This window comes from Apis cerana, linkage group LG13 (assembly GCF_029169275.1).
Source record: "Apis cerana isolate GH-2021 linkage group LG13, AcerK_1.0, whole genome shotgun sequence".
Taxonomy (NCBI): domain Eukaryota; kingdom Metazoa; phylum Arthropoda; class Insecta; order Hymenoptera; family Apidae; genus Apis; species Apis cerana.
In genome coordinates, this window is record NC_083864.1 from 1,412,489 (window position 1) to 1,426,693 (window position 14,205).

General features: G+C 21.3%; 1 protein-coding gene across 6 annotated transcripts in view; it reads right to left on the bottom strand.

Annotated features, from left to right (window-relative positions):
• LOC107996946 (prominin-1-A) overlaps window positions 1-14,205 on the bottom strand; it is a 137,554-nt gene that overhangs the window by 48,626 nt on the left and 74,723 nt on the right. For all 6 annotated transcript variants that reach the window (XM_062083460.1, XM_062083459.1, XM_062083461.1 and 3 more), the window contains one exon: window positions 2,514-2,888. In XM_062083460.1, coding sequence (XP_061939444.1) covers window positions 2,514-2,871 — 358 coding nt within the window. In that variant the 5' untranslated portion in view covers window positions 2,872-2,888. The remainder of the gene's footprint in view (window positions 1-2,513; window positions 2,889-14,205) is intronic.

The window sequence follows — 14,205 nt, forward strand, 5'->3', positions numbered from 1 at the left end:
GAGGGATATCAATTTATTTTAGCTTTATATAGTAAATATATTAAAAATTATTTTTTAATATTTTATTAGTAAGATTATTTTATTAAGTAAGAATAACTAATTAATAAGATCACAACATATAACGTATGTTTGAAACATATAAAGATTAAGGACATTTGTATTTAGAATTTGATACTCTCTTGATTTATGATATTAAAAATGAATTACTTTTTTTAAAAAAATTAAAGTACTCTTTTTCAAAAAACTTCCATATACAAAAAAGCATGAATTATATATATCTTTTGAAAATATTTTAATAAAGTTTATAATTTAAAATTTTCAATAAAATATTTAAATAATTCATTAGTAATTATTTAAGATGAAAAGAAAAGTTGAAAAAATATTACACAATATTAGATAGAAAATATTTTACAGAATAATGTTTTTATTTTTTTATGAAATTATAATAATAACTTTTTTTGAGTCAAATTTTTTATTTTTTTCTAATTCATTTTGTTTTTTCATAATATACAAAACTTTAAATCATTATTATTATTATTATTTGTATTTTATTGTATTTTATTTTATTTTATTTTTGTATTTTATTCATATTGTTTATTAATTCATTCATATTATTTAATATTGCGAAATTTATATATAATTTATATTTATATTAAAATATTTTACATTCTGAAAATTATAATAATTTTAACAAATTATCTGTATGGCCAAAAATTTTTGTATAATATTTCATAAAATCAACAATATTTCAAACGATTAGAAATATAAAAATAGATATAAAATATAAAGACATAAAAATGTTATAATAATGTCACAAAAATAATGTTAAGAATTAAACATATTCAGTGAAATATATCTGAATATAATTTTATAGTTTTATGCATTGATACATCTGCAAAGAATACTTTTAACTATAATAACTATAATTTAAATCAATAAATTAGAGCAAGAGTAACACTTCTTTGTAAAAATTAAAAAATTGTATCGATTAATTCTGTCAAAATTCTTATTTAAAATTAATAATTTCATTTTAAAAAAATGCAATATTTCAAATTGCATTTAATCATTTAAAAACTATAGATTATTCGAATTTAGGAATAGTGTATATTAGATTGTTTCGGAAAATTTACGCCAATTTACAATAGATTATATTATGACTTTTTACTAATAACTAATTGATAGATTTAAATAGATTTAAATAATTTATAATTTAAATATTGCTTTTATGCATTAAAGACAGAACAAATTGAAGGTCGAAGAAAAAATTAATAGAATGTTTAAAAGAATGTTTTATTTCAAAATACCAAATATGCCATTTATTATTTGAAATTTGATTGGAATGTATCTTATTCGCCATATTCATCAGATATTGCATTATCTGACTTTCATATATTTAGAGTTTTGGAAAAATCTTTTAATGATAATGTATCCCATCAAATGATGTATCAAATAACCTCGAAAAAAATCTAAAATTCACAATAATATTAATAGGCTATAATGATATCTCTTGTTTCTCTTCACTTGCAAACAATGAGGCCTTGAGGAAAAAGCTTCATTGAAAATTAGAAACATTCATAGAGACATTAATTGATATCGAATGTAGTATTTTCAATAAATTCATTTATAAGAAAGAAAATAAATACTTTTGTTATTTTATTTACACATTCGATCATTATTTATACTTTTTACAAACATCTTATAATAAGATTATTTCAATTTTTTCAATTCAATTTTTTTGATCGACATAAAATATTAATTTAAAAAATTTCATCAAAGAATATGAGAATTTCTGAAAAGACGGAAAGTTTAAATTGTGTCAAAGATAGAGGAAGATTAAAACAAAAAAATGTATTTTAATTATTAAATAAATATATATCGATATATAATCTTTCGTTTGAATTTTCTTTAAAAATCAGTATGAATTACTTTTTGAACAATTCAATATTATACATTTTATAGTATATTATAGTATAGTCTATTGAATATGCACATACATTTATAAATCGATAAATGAAAGATCATAATTTAATCATAATTTTTATAAATCATGCAACACTCAATGAATTCATTGTGAAATTAACAAAATTTTAAGATTATATGAAATAGTCAATACATAAAATTATAGAAATATCAAAATATTAAAATAATTAACATTTCAAAAATATAAAATTATTTATTATTAATATATTTAAAGAATTACAATTAAATCAAATTTATAACATTATTCAGTAAAATTATACGAAGTTGCATTTTTTTTAAAAATTATCAAGAGAATTTTTAAATTATTGAGCAAAGTAATTGAAAATTACTTATTTAATTTCTTATGAGTAATTAATCTTCTTATAATTGCTTAATGAATTTATTACAACATTTTATCTTTTTAAATCATAATATAAACAAATACTTTATAAAAAAAATGAAGATTTAACATAAAAGAAGAAAATATTAAATCTAATATAGTATAAAATATATAGTAAAAATAGTATATAGTATAATATAGTAAAAATACCTACCAATAGGTATATCATAAGGTTGAATAAATGATAAAAATTTCCGTAGAAAGTCAAAAACAAATATTCCCTTTTCCAGATGTAAATTTGCCATTTTATACTGTTTCTCTAAATTTGTGCTAGGAAATTTAAGATTTGGCCAATTATTCCAATCGGTAGATGTCTTGAAATGTGAAACATTTGTGTCACTTGTAGTTTCATTAATAAGAATCTCGACTACCATTTCATTTTCATCGTGTTGTCTTTCACTTGATGCATGAAAAATAATAATGCTATCCGTAGATGAGCAATTATTATTATTGTAATACGGTTCCGCTTTACCAATTCCTTTAAAATGATCCAAGGTCGAGATAAATAACATAAACACTAGAAATATTCCTGAAAAATTTTAAAAAGTTGATTCATTGGTAATCAAAGAAAACATATAATTTAATTGTGGATTTTTATGTACAATATAAAAAATATATGTATATATATTAAAATAAGTACAAAAAATATATAATCATATTTATATATAAAAAATTTATATAAGATATAAAATATAATATGAAATATGAAAATATAATATATTAATATATAATATTAGATATTAGAAAAAATTATTAATGATATTAAATATTAATTATTGAATATAGAAGGTACAATCGAATGGATCGATGCTGATTCTATATAAAAAACTAAGAAAATCGAAAATATAGAATAATATATTTTATTTTATTATATTCTGATAAGCATGATTTATAAAGAGAAAATTCAAAAATGTTTATTAAGAGCGAATGATTTTGATAAGGATTTTGTGTTTTGTTTTAAATTCTTTTTACAAATAATATAACTTTCTCTATATATTCTCTGTCTATTTATATATGTATGCTCTTTAATTTTCTCTTTTAAAAAATTATCACAAATTTTAATCTTTTATTTATTAAGCAACTTATAGAAACATAAAATATATTGCAACATACTACATATGCAATATATTGACTCAGTGTTAAAACATTGTTATATTTTTAGCATTAGCTACTTTCAGGCTAATATGATGACAATAAAAATATTGTTGATATTATAACGATAATTAAACGACATAAAAATAACCGTATTAAATCTTTTTTTAAATTTGTATTTAAAAATAAGTTGAACTTTTACTAATGATACACTTTGCATTTTTTATGCTTTTTCGTAATTTAAAATTCTCTGTGTTTTAATATTAATTGTAGCTTTTTATATAAGTTTAATATTGTATAAATAAATTAATAATATTAATAATATTATTTATTATATTAAATTAATAATATTAATTTATACGCAGATAAATAATCTAAGTTTTTTATTTTGTATTGTCTTATAATTTTATAATAATTTTATATATTTATTATAATATTTTATTATAAATATTCACTATTAAAAATATTTTGTTTATTCTAAAATTATTCTAGAACATTGAATTATAATGTATTATAATATACGTAATATATATATTATAATATACGTATGAATAATAAATTACAGCCAATAAGTTTATTTTTAGAAGTTAAATCATTAATTAATATAATAAATATTTTTTAAAGAAAATTTTATTCGGAAATTTACGCCTAATTGTAATTACGCAATTGCTTTTTTAAAATAATTTTAAATAATTAATTTTTCTTTTAAATAATTTAAATATAATTTCGAATATAAAACATAAAATATAAAATATATTTTTTTCAAATCAAATTGTAACAAAATTTAAAAAAAATTTTTTTTTAAAATTTTGTAACAAGTCTAGTGCTAAATCATATATTATATTTATTATTATTATAATAATTTTCTACTATTATAGTCTGATAATAATTCTGTTCATTAATTTTTAAAAAAATAAATTTCGGATTTCATTAGTTTAATAATTTGTTGATCATGATTTATTAATATTAATAGATTTGTTATTTTATCATTAATATAATATTTATGTTTATTATTTATGTTTGTTCCATAGTACATTTTATTCCTTGAACTTGAATAGAATAATATTGAGTCAACGTATCTGAAACATATTACCTTTAAGATCACATTGTGTTCTAGCCAAATTGAAGTATCTTAAAAAATATAAAAGTTCAAATATCAGTTAAATATTTCTTCAAAAATAGCGTTCTCCTCGAGTAATATTATCTTAAATTCTTTATTTAGATTTAATGAAAAATCGGCATCTAATGACAATGAGGGAAGATTTCCATGCAAAAAAAACTTTTTCCGAATAAACAGATCATAAATTAAAAAATAAATTTTATAATAAACGCTTGCGAACAATTATTTACACATTAAAAAGATTTAATGATTGTTTATCGATTGAATCGGCTCATGCTTTATTTATTTCATAATGACTGTTTTCGGACTATATCATTAATTAAAATAATTCTATCGTTAAATTTTTTAATCTCGATGCGTGATTAAATATTTTTTTTTCTTTTTTGTAAAAATCAAATTCTATTGTGCTCAATGATAGTTTTTCATTAAACAAAGATAAAAATATTAATCTTCAATATTTCTACTTTTCAATTTTGTTTTAAGAATAACGCTTAAGAAACATGGCTGTTCTGTTAAAAATATATTAATACTAATCTTAACATTACTTTAGAAAATTTTAAAGCATCTGTCAATTTTATTACTAATTTTCTTTTAATTTATCGACCAACGATAAATGCAGTTATTAATAAAATTCCATTATTTACATTAGTATTAGTTAACATTAGGTATCAGTTTTAATAGTATGAATTCATCACGTCGGTTTTAATTTTATTGTATTTCCTTATTACAATATATTAAAATTAATTTATCGTGGTTCGATAAATTTTTCTTCACGCGGTATATTATAATTAGAAGAAAGTATTTGTTTATCTGATTTTACAAGATTATAATTTAATCAAAAATAAATTTCAAATTAATTAAAATATTAAAATATGGAAATTAATTTATATAAAAAGTAACGGTGTACATTTTTATCTTTTCAATATGCAAAATTGCATAATTTCGATAGATATTTTTTTTTACATTTTTTTTTATAATATTTCACTTTTAAAATCTCTGAAGATTAGAAGAGGAAAAACAATAGAATATATAAAAAATATATAATGAAAAATATAACGATAATTTTGAAATTTTGTTAAATATAGAAATTTTTCTTCTACAAGAAAAATTATTTTAATTAGTTAAAAAAAAGTTTATTCTAATTATTACTTAAAACTTTTTTTATTCTGAATAATATTATTTTCTTGTTTCCATTTCAAATTAAATATAGCAAAAATCATCATATATTAAATCATTATTAAATTTTTGGATTTTCTTCTTTTTTGAGCTTATAGTTTAAAATAAAGATTTCAATTTATAATTTATTTATAATTATAATATATTAATATATATTAGTATATATTTATAATTTATTATAATTATAATATAATTATTTATATATATAATTATATTTATAATTTATTATAATTATAATATAATTATTTATACATATAATTATATTTATAATTATATATATTTAACTTATTTCACTTGTCTCTCCAATTTCAATTCTTCTTCAACGTAAATAATTCACAAACACTTTTTGACCTGTACAGAATTAAGAACTGGATAAATAATTTTCAAAATTTTATTATAAATATGTATGTATTTGTTATTATTGTGTACGAGATTGATTTATTCTGACAATATCAATGAAAATGACTTGTTCGAAATATATATGTCTTTTTCTTGAAATTCTATATATAATTTTGTCAAATAAAGTATATCACTTCGTATTACAGCAATTGAATTTGAGCGTTGATTTCAATTTTAAATAGTTCAATAATAATTTCATTACATTCATATTTCCTTCTAAAAAAGAGATTTGTATATATACTCTTATTAAGATATAAAAAAATTTCGACATTTATTTGTTCTAAAAAAAAAGCATGTCAATATTCTGAGCAAGGCGCTACGGAGTATTTTATTCTTTTTTAATATTCATTAAATCTGTATTCTTGTCTTTTATTCGTCCTTTTTTTTAACATTTTTTGAAATAAATTTTTTTCAAATATCATTAAAATCCATTTTCAGGATTGTATCTTCAATTCATCAAAAAATATCACTGTTCCTTCTACAATGAATCCAGTTCCAATAAATTCTCTTCAACATGGAATAGTACTCATTGCTTTTGATCCGCTATTAAATCACGTGTTATAAAAATGAATTCTATTGCGGAAATGCAATTTCTTCGAATCCAAGTTTGAGAGAATGTAAAAAAATCTGATTTCCTAATCGAAATTGCTTTTTCCGCGATCAAAAAGAAACTATCGCTAAAATAAAAAATTTATTTTCGTTTATGTTCTGTTTTTCTGTGATGAAACATCTTTTTTTAGAACTATTTAATGAATCCAACTTCTTTTTATTTTATTTTCATAAATTAGACTATTATATTTATTTTGTATTTATCCATAATTATATATGGATTTTTCTTAATTCAATTGCAATTTCGAATATTTTTCTTTCATCTGACATAATTGTCGCAGCCATATTTTTTCTCCTAAATTCATTACAGTGGATATAACTATTATTAATTTTCATTTTTTGTTGAAAAAATTTTTAATCTTTATCTTTTAATCTTTTTTAATCTTTTTCTTATATTTCTTTAATATCTATCTTGTGCTATCTTTTTTTTTAATAAGGGAAGAAGATATCACAATTATATGAACAGCTTATATGATTATAGAAAATCACTGGCAATATTTATGTCGACTCGTGCCGTGAAGTACGATAAGCTAAAAGAAATCCATTCATCCTAATCACATTTATTTTCTGCAATGAATATTAAAAAATATTAAAGCAATATTCTGATCAAACATTTTATTAATTTATCCGATTAGAAATGTAAAGTCATTCTCTTATTCTTAATTCCAAATAATTTCATTAAAAAATTTCTTGAAAAACATTTGAGTCGAAAATTCATCTTTGATCGGAATGAATTTCTAGAGGCTCCATGATATCTTATAATATTTTAAAGAAAAACTTTCGTGATTGGTTTAGTATCAATATACAATTAATTGCAAATCATTTTGTACTTTATAAAATAGCAGCACATACCGATTTCTTCATTCAAGATTTCGAAACCAATATATTATTCTTTTAAATGATATTTCAACATTTTAAATCTTTAAAATCTCTTTTTTGGGATCTTTCCTTTATCCAAATATTGTCTTTTAAAGGATCTTTTCTTTGTCTAAGTATTGCAATCTTGATACCAATCTTCTACATCTCAATAAAAGGATCCAATAAAATTGCTAACATGTTTCCAACATTTTCCAATAGTATTTTGTAAATAGTTGTTTTTTCAGTTTCTTGTTTTCTTCTTACTTTTTAAAGATATATCCAATTTTTTTATCTTGCAACTAAATCAACTTTCAATCTTCTAAATTTGGAATTTCGCTTCATCTGCAAGAAAATTTTATTTCTCTTTCTCTCTTGTATCCATTTAGTTTTTTTAATGTAAACAATTATTGCAACTTATTTTATAAGATCTCTCTTCTTTTTGAACATCAGTATTAATGTGCATTTTTCTTTGTCGATATCGAATTTCAAAATCATATTGTTGTAGGTGTTTTATTCATCTATTTATCCCATTCGATTCATGAAGGATATCATCTTTAACAGGAATTTCTGCTCGTAATATAAAGATAATGGTGAAAATATTCTATCGATGTAATTATTGCTAACAATTCTTTACGAATTATGCAGTAATTAATCTCTGCCTTTTCCAATATTTTCGGCAAAATAATCTTTTTTTTTGTTTTTCTTATTCCTAAGATAAATAAATAAATTTCTTTTGATTACAAAATTTGATGCATTGGCATCCAGAAATTTATTATCTTCTGAAGAATACGCTAACATGAGAAATTGCGTCAATTTTTCTTTAAATTTTGAAATGTTTTTTGATATTTATTAATTCAGCTATATTGTATCCTATTTTCAGTCAAACAATGCAAAGGTTTTGTAATTGAAAAATTTTTCTAAAAACTCTTTATAAATATAAGTTTTTATATAAATACCAAAGTCTTGCCAGAAAACTTCTTGATTGAGAGATATTTTTCGGAATTGATTATTTCTAAATAGCTTTAATTTTGTTCATTCTGTCCTCATTTTTATGACAATATATCTCAAATATTATTTCTTTTGCAAAGAAAATGTATTTTCTTAGGATTATGATTAAAATTATCTTGATTCAGAGGAAAATATTTTCTTTAAGTTTATTTTTTTTTCAAATGTTTTCTTTCTTAAAAATTACTACATTGTTTAAATATATCATTTAAATATACCATATAGGCAGATTTTCCAAATAAATAATCTGCGAACTATTCAAATCTGACAATAGTTGCAGAATCCAAATAGTATTAAACTAGTAATCCATAATCCACATAAAAATTCCCACAAAAAATTTTCTCTTTATCTTTTTGACAACTTTATCGAAATTTTCGCATCGAAATTTGGGAATTAATAAAAAAATGAGCAAAATTGGATAAAACATCAAGAGTCTTTTCTCAGGATAATAAGTTTTTTTAGTAATTTCGTTTAGTCGTTTAGTCAATATAAAATATTATATTACTGTTCTTTTTTTTAACAAGCACAAAAATGAAAAAAAATTTTTCTATTATTCTTTCAATATTTTCTTTGTTTTTAAGTTTATCTATTTTTTTGCGATAAATAAATGGTAGTTTTGTTTAATAAATTGGTATCTTTTTAAGTTATAATTTTATATCACACGACATTACATTTTCCAATTATTTCTAGATACTTTGTGAATATATTAGAATTCAATAAATAAAATTGAAAATTCAAAATTAATCTTTTTCTATACAACAGTTCCTGTAAATGCTGAAGAATTTTTCCTTTATTTTTATCTCTTATTTTCTTTTCTTAGTTCTTAAATATTTTTTTCTTCTTTTCTTCTTTCTTAAATAATTTTTTCTTCATTGATAAATATTTTTTTAATTGAAATTTAGTCGATAAAATTTATGCTTCTCAAAGAAATTAATATCTAAAAAATAATCTTCATTCTTGTCATTCATAATAAGAAATCTTTATTCTTAAGTTTTTTTTAATAAAAATTTACGTCAATGTTATTGTTACGTAATTTTTTCCAGAGATCGAAAAGACATTTCAAGCCAAAATTTATCTTGGAAGCATAATCTGTTCTCATATCAATAATTTTAATTTTCCTATCATTGGCAGTTCTCTCGAAAATTAATCTTGATTGTCTCGCAACCTGATTCCAAACGCAACCATCCATTCTAAGCGAAATTTTTTGTAGAAAGAAAGTTCGTCAAAATATGAAGATTCCGTCATATATCCAAGTAATATATAATTAATACTAGAGAACGCGAACAAAAGAAGAATCGGAAATAAAATATTAACAGGAATTTATTTGAAATCATCAACTACATAAATTTCATTATTTAGATTAATATTTGAACGATTATTTAAAAAAGTGGCCATCTATTTCTTTACTTTCTTTATTTTATAAAATTACTATTAATTGAAGATAGTGAGTAAGTTGAAATTGTTCTTCAAGATAATTCGTCTATTAATCAACATTCGATTAATAACAATTTTTTTTTATAGAATTCATTATTGTTTTTTTTCTTATTTTGTAATCACAAATTTCTAATTTTAGAAATGCTGTTTCTCCGTAAACTGATTCTCGATGGAGTTTTAAAAATTCATAATCAATCCAAAAAAAAGGAGCTTCCTTCCGTGAAAATTCATGTTTGAAATCATCTTTTTTTCTTTTTAGAAAGTCTTCCAGAATTTTATTTCTAACGCAAATGTTGTGTTCACCGAATGTTTGCTTCTCGCTTTATTCATTTTATTTTATTTCTATGCACTTATAATAGCTTTATACATATACTTCATTTCTTAATTTAATGTTAGTATTATATAAAATTGCGTTATATACAGAGTACATTATTATGTGTTCCAATTTTTGATCAATGACAATCGATATTGTCATTTCTTGCGCTACAGTTTTATAGATATTAACGTTTATATATATTATATATTATAGATATCACGTTTTATAGATATTAACGTTTGTAACAATGTAGTATATTAAAAAACGTGCTAATTATTTTAAAATAAGAAATAAAAAAAATATTTTATTAAGAATAATAAAATTAAAAATTTTTTTAAATTTCATTTTTTTATGTGAAATATCTAATATCTGAGTAACAATTTAACAATATAATAAATAATAATACAAAATTTCATAGCATAAAATTAAATAGAATAATGCATCATTTAATTTTTATTTACTTAATTTTTAAATTGAATTTTCAAAAATTTCAAAATCATCTCTGTTTTTTTTTAAATAGTTATACATTCTTTTATATATCAATTAAAGCAACTTTTATTCTCTATTTTACTAAACAAGTACTGTAAGATACTTATTGCCAAATATCTTAAATCATAAAATCGCGAATTCATATTTGGGCAAGCATTTAAGTTGAAAAGGAAAAAACATATATTACATGACTTTGTATGATTTATCATACAAAAAATATATGAAACTATATTATATAAATAAAACTAATCATTTTACGCGTCAATGTTCAAAATAGAAAATCATGATGCATCCAGCTTTCAAGATCTATTATTAATATTTTAATCTTCTAAGTCTTCTACATTCAAATTTTATTTTGAATTGTATTTCAAGAATTAAGGGAACAATATTTATTCTCAATTAATTAAATAATGCAATTATTCTAATACAATAATAACAAATTCAAGCTTCAAAATAATACTTTCGTTATAATAACAAACATAAATTTTCAAAAATAAATTATTCATTCATTCATAGAATTCACTAATTATAAACGGACAAGTTTTATATTCATTTTTCCGCAATATTCCAATTTCAAAATTCCAAAAGTCACTTAGATAATCTCCTCATAATTTTACATTCTTAGAATAAACACAAATTTTATTATGTTTGAATCAGAATATTTAAATTTTAAAAAATATTAAAATTTCTACTCAATTCAAATACTACAATATCACTGATTAAATAATTGATTTATATCTTATAATAAGAAATAATGATATTAAATTTTCTGATGATAAGCTTATATTAAACTAATATTAAATTAAAAATTTAATAAAATAAAACAATTGATATATTATTCCGTGTAATTAATGCCAAGACAAATATTGCTTTTAATGGTTCATTAAACAATGATTTTTTCATTCATAAAATAGATTTTAAACGGTTAATTATTTCTACTTTATCTATTTTCTTTTTGATCTCATTAAATAAAAATCTTTTTATTATAAAAATCTGTTGTAATTTTAAATCCATTAATAGACATGGAAGATAAATTATTTGAGAATAAAAATAAATTCAATCAATTTTCATAAAAATATATAATCGGTATAGCAAAAATGTAAATTATTAATCTTTTTTTTGACTCGATTTAATTTAAGAATAACCTTCTCTGATATGACTGTTTGAATAGACTTATATCATATATTATTTTCAAATGATCCTTAAACTTTCTTCTAAAAGCCATAACTTACAATATAAAAACTTTGTTTTTTATTTTTATGTTAAATTATAATAAGGAATTATTTTTCTAATAAGGAATTTTTAATACATTTTTACAAACGAAATATATTGGCGAGAAATCATTATCACTAAAGAAAATAATGAAAATTAATAAAAAATAAAAACATATTAAAAAAAAATCTGTAATTAAGAACGGAATATATGGATTTCATGAATGAACATCGCGAAAAATTTCCATATTCACTATTTCGATTAGGATGAAGGCCATATAGTGATCAATTTAATTAAGATTAAAATGTAGCTACAACGGAATGGATACTACAAAAAGAATGAAAACATGTTCGCAATTAAAAATGGAATATATGAATCATGAACGAGTATCGTAAATTAAAAACAAGTTACGAACGAAACAAGTTACAAGTTCTCATTCCCATTTGATGAATTTACAGAATCAACACAATAAATCTACAGAAACAATTCCAATTTCTCATATTCCTGTTCTTATTTATTAATTTTCATTTTTATAATTGCTTCTTCATATATGAAATAGATTCATTTAGGATCTATGCATATATGTAACGAAAAATCTAATAATATATATATAATAAATATAACATAATGTAATAAAATGTAATTATAAATGTGGCATTTGAATTGAAAAAATCGAGAAATTTTAATATTTTTCAAGATTATTTGAAGAATTTAAAATTGTTATATGAGAAGATAATTATTCAGACACTGAACAAATAATATCCAAACATAAACTTATGTCTTAGATGACTTAGAATGATGCTATAAGAATAATACCATTTTTAAGAGGAAAATTTGATAACCATTTGCTTTATACATTTAAAAACAATTTAGTATGGCTAGAGTATAAATATGGTTTTAGTATCTGAGACGACATTTATAGCCATGCTAATCTTTAAGGCAATCAACGTCTTCTCTGAAAGAAATTACTACAAACGTGCGGAATAAGTTTTTGAGAAAATAACGGATTTGTCAGTGACAAGTCCTCATTCTAGCTTTCTTTGATCTGAAATGTTGCTTAATCAGGGAATTGATCCTTAACGTTATTGAATATTTATATATCTCCATAGGAAATTTGCAAGCTTAGTGAAATGGCGGGGATTTCAGAGGGTGCCAGTGTGGAGGAGAAACGTTAAAAGCTTACAAAAACAGCAGAACTACAAAAACAGCAGAATTACAAAAACAGCAGAATTACAAAAACAGCATAATTACAAAAATAGCAAGAACATCAACATTCAAAACTCTTTGAACTTCGAATTCTAGAATAACAATAGAACGTTATTGGTATATGGATTTTTCCTTTGATCATCTAGTGAATCGAACTTTTTATCTGTCATTGGACTTTGCCTTTGATCATTTACTGAATCAAACTTGTCAACAGCGAACTCCGTAATAATTATTTTTATTATTATATTTCATATAGCTCCAGAGGACGAGTTGGAGCTAACAATAATTATTGAATCAATCCTTGTTGGTAAACTCCAGCGATGTTCAATAGTTTTATTAGCGGCAGCCGCGGGACTCGTTAATCAGAACTCGCGAATCGAACTTATTAACATAGATAGAGATCTGCCGATTCCATAAATGGCGATCCAAAAAAGATGATAGTCCTGACATCGCCAAACGAATGAGGGGACAACAATATCTATTTCTTTCGAAAGTAAGTCTCAATGAGAAAAGCGAATTATGCGAGGAATAGCGGAATGGTGTTCGTCAAGAGTTCTCGGTACTCCTTGGAAGCGCCAATAGAACATCATCCTGAAAGTTTTAGTAAAAATCACACACATGGCCTTCCCCTAGTGGCCATGATATCCTATGAAGATTTTTCCCACGTTAAAAAAAAAGGTCTTTTGCAGTAAGAATATAGAAGTCATATTCTAATGACCGATAGATCGTAATGAGATGAGAATTGTTAACAAATTAGGATTAGATATTATCTTGATTCATAAATTAATTAAATAAAGTTTAAATTTTGTTTATTATAAAAATTAATTTAAGAATTGAATTATTATTAATATTATTACTAAACCTTTGTCCTATGATATAAGTTTCAATAACGCGTATCATAAGAATGTCACATGTCGAGTTTTGACTGAA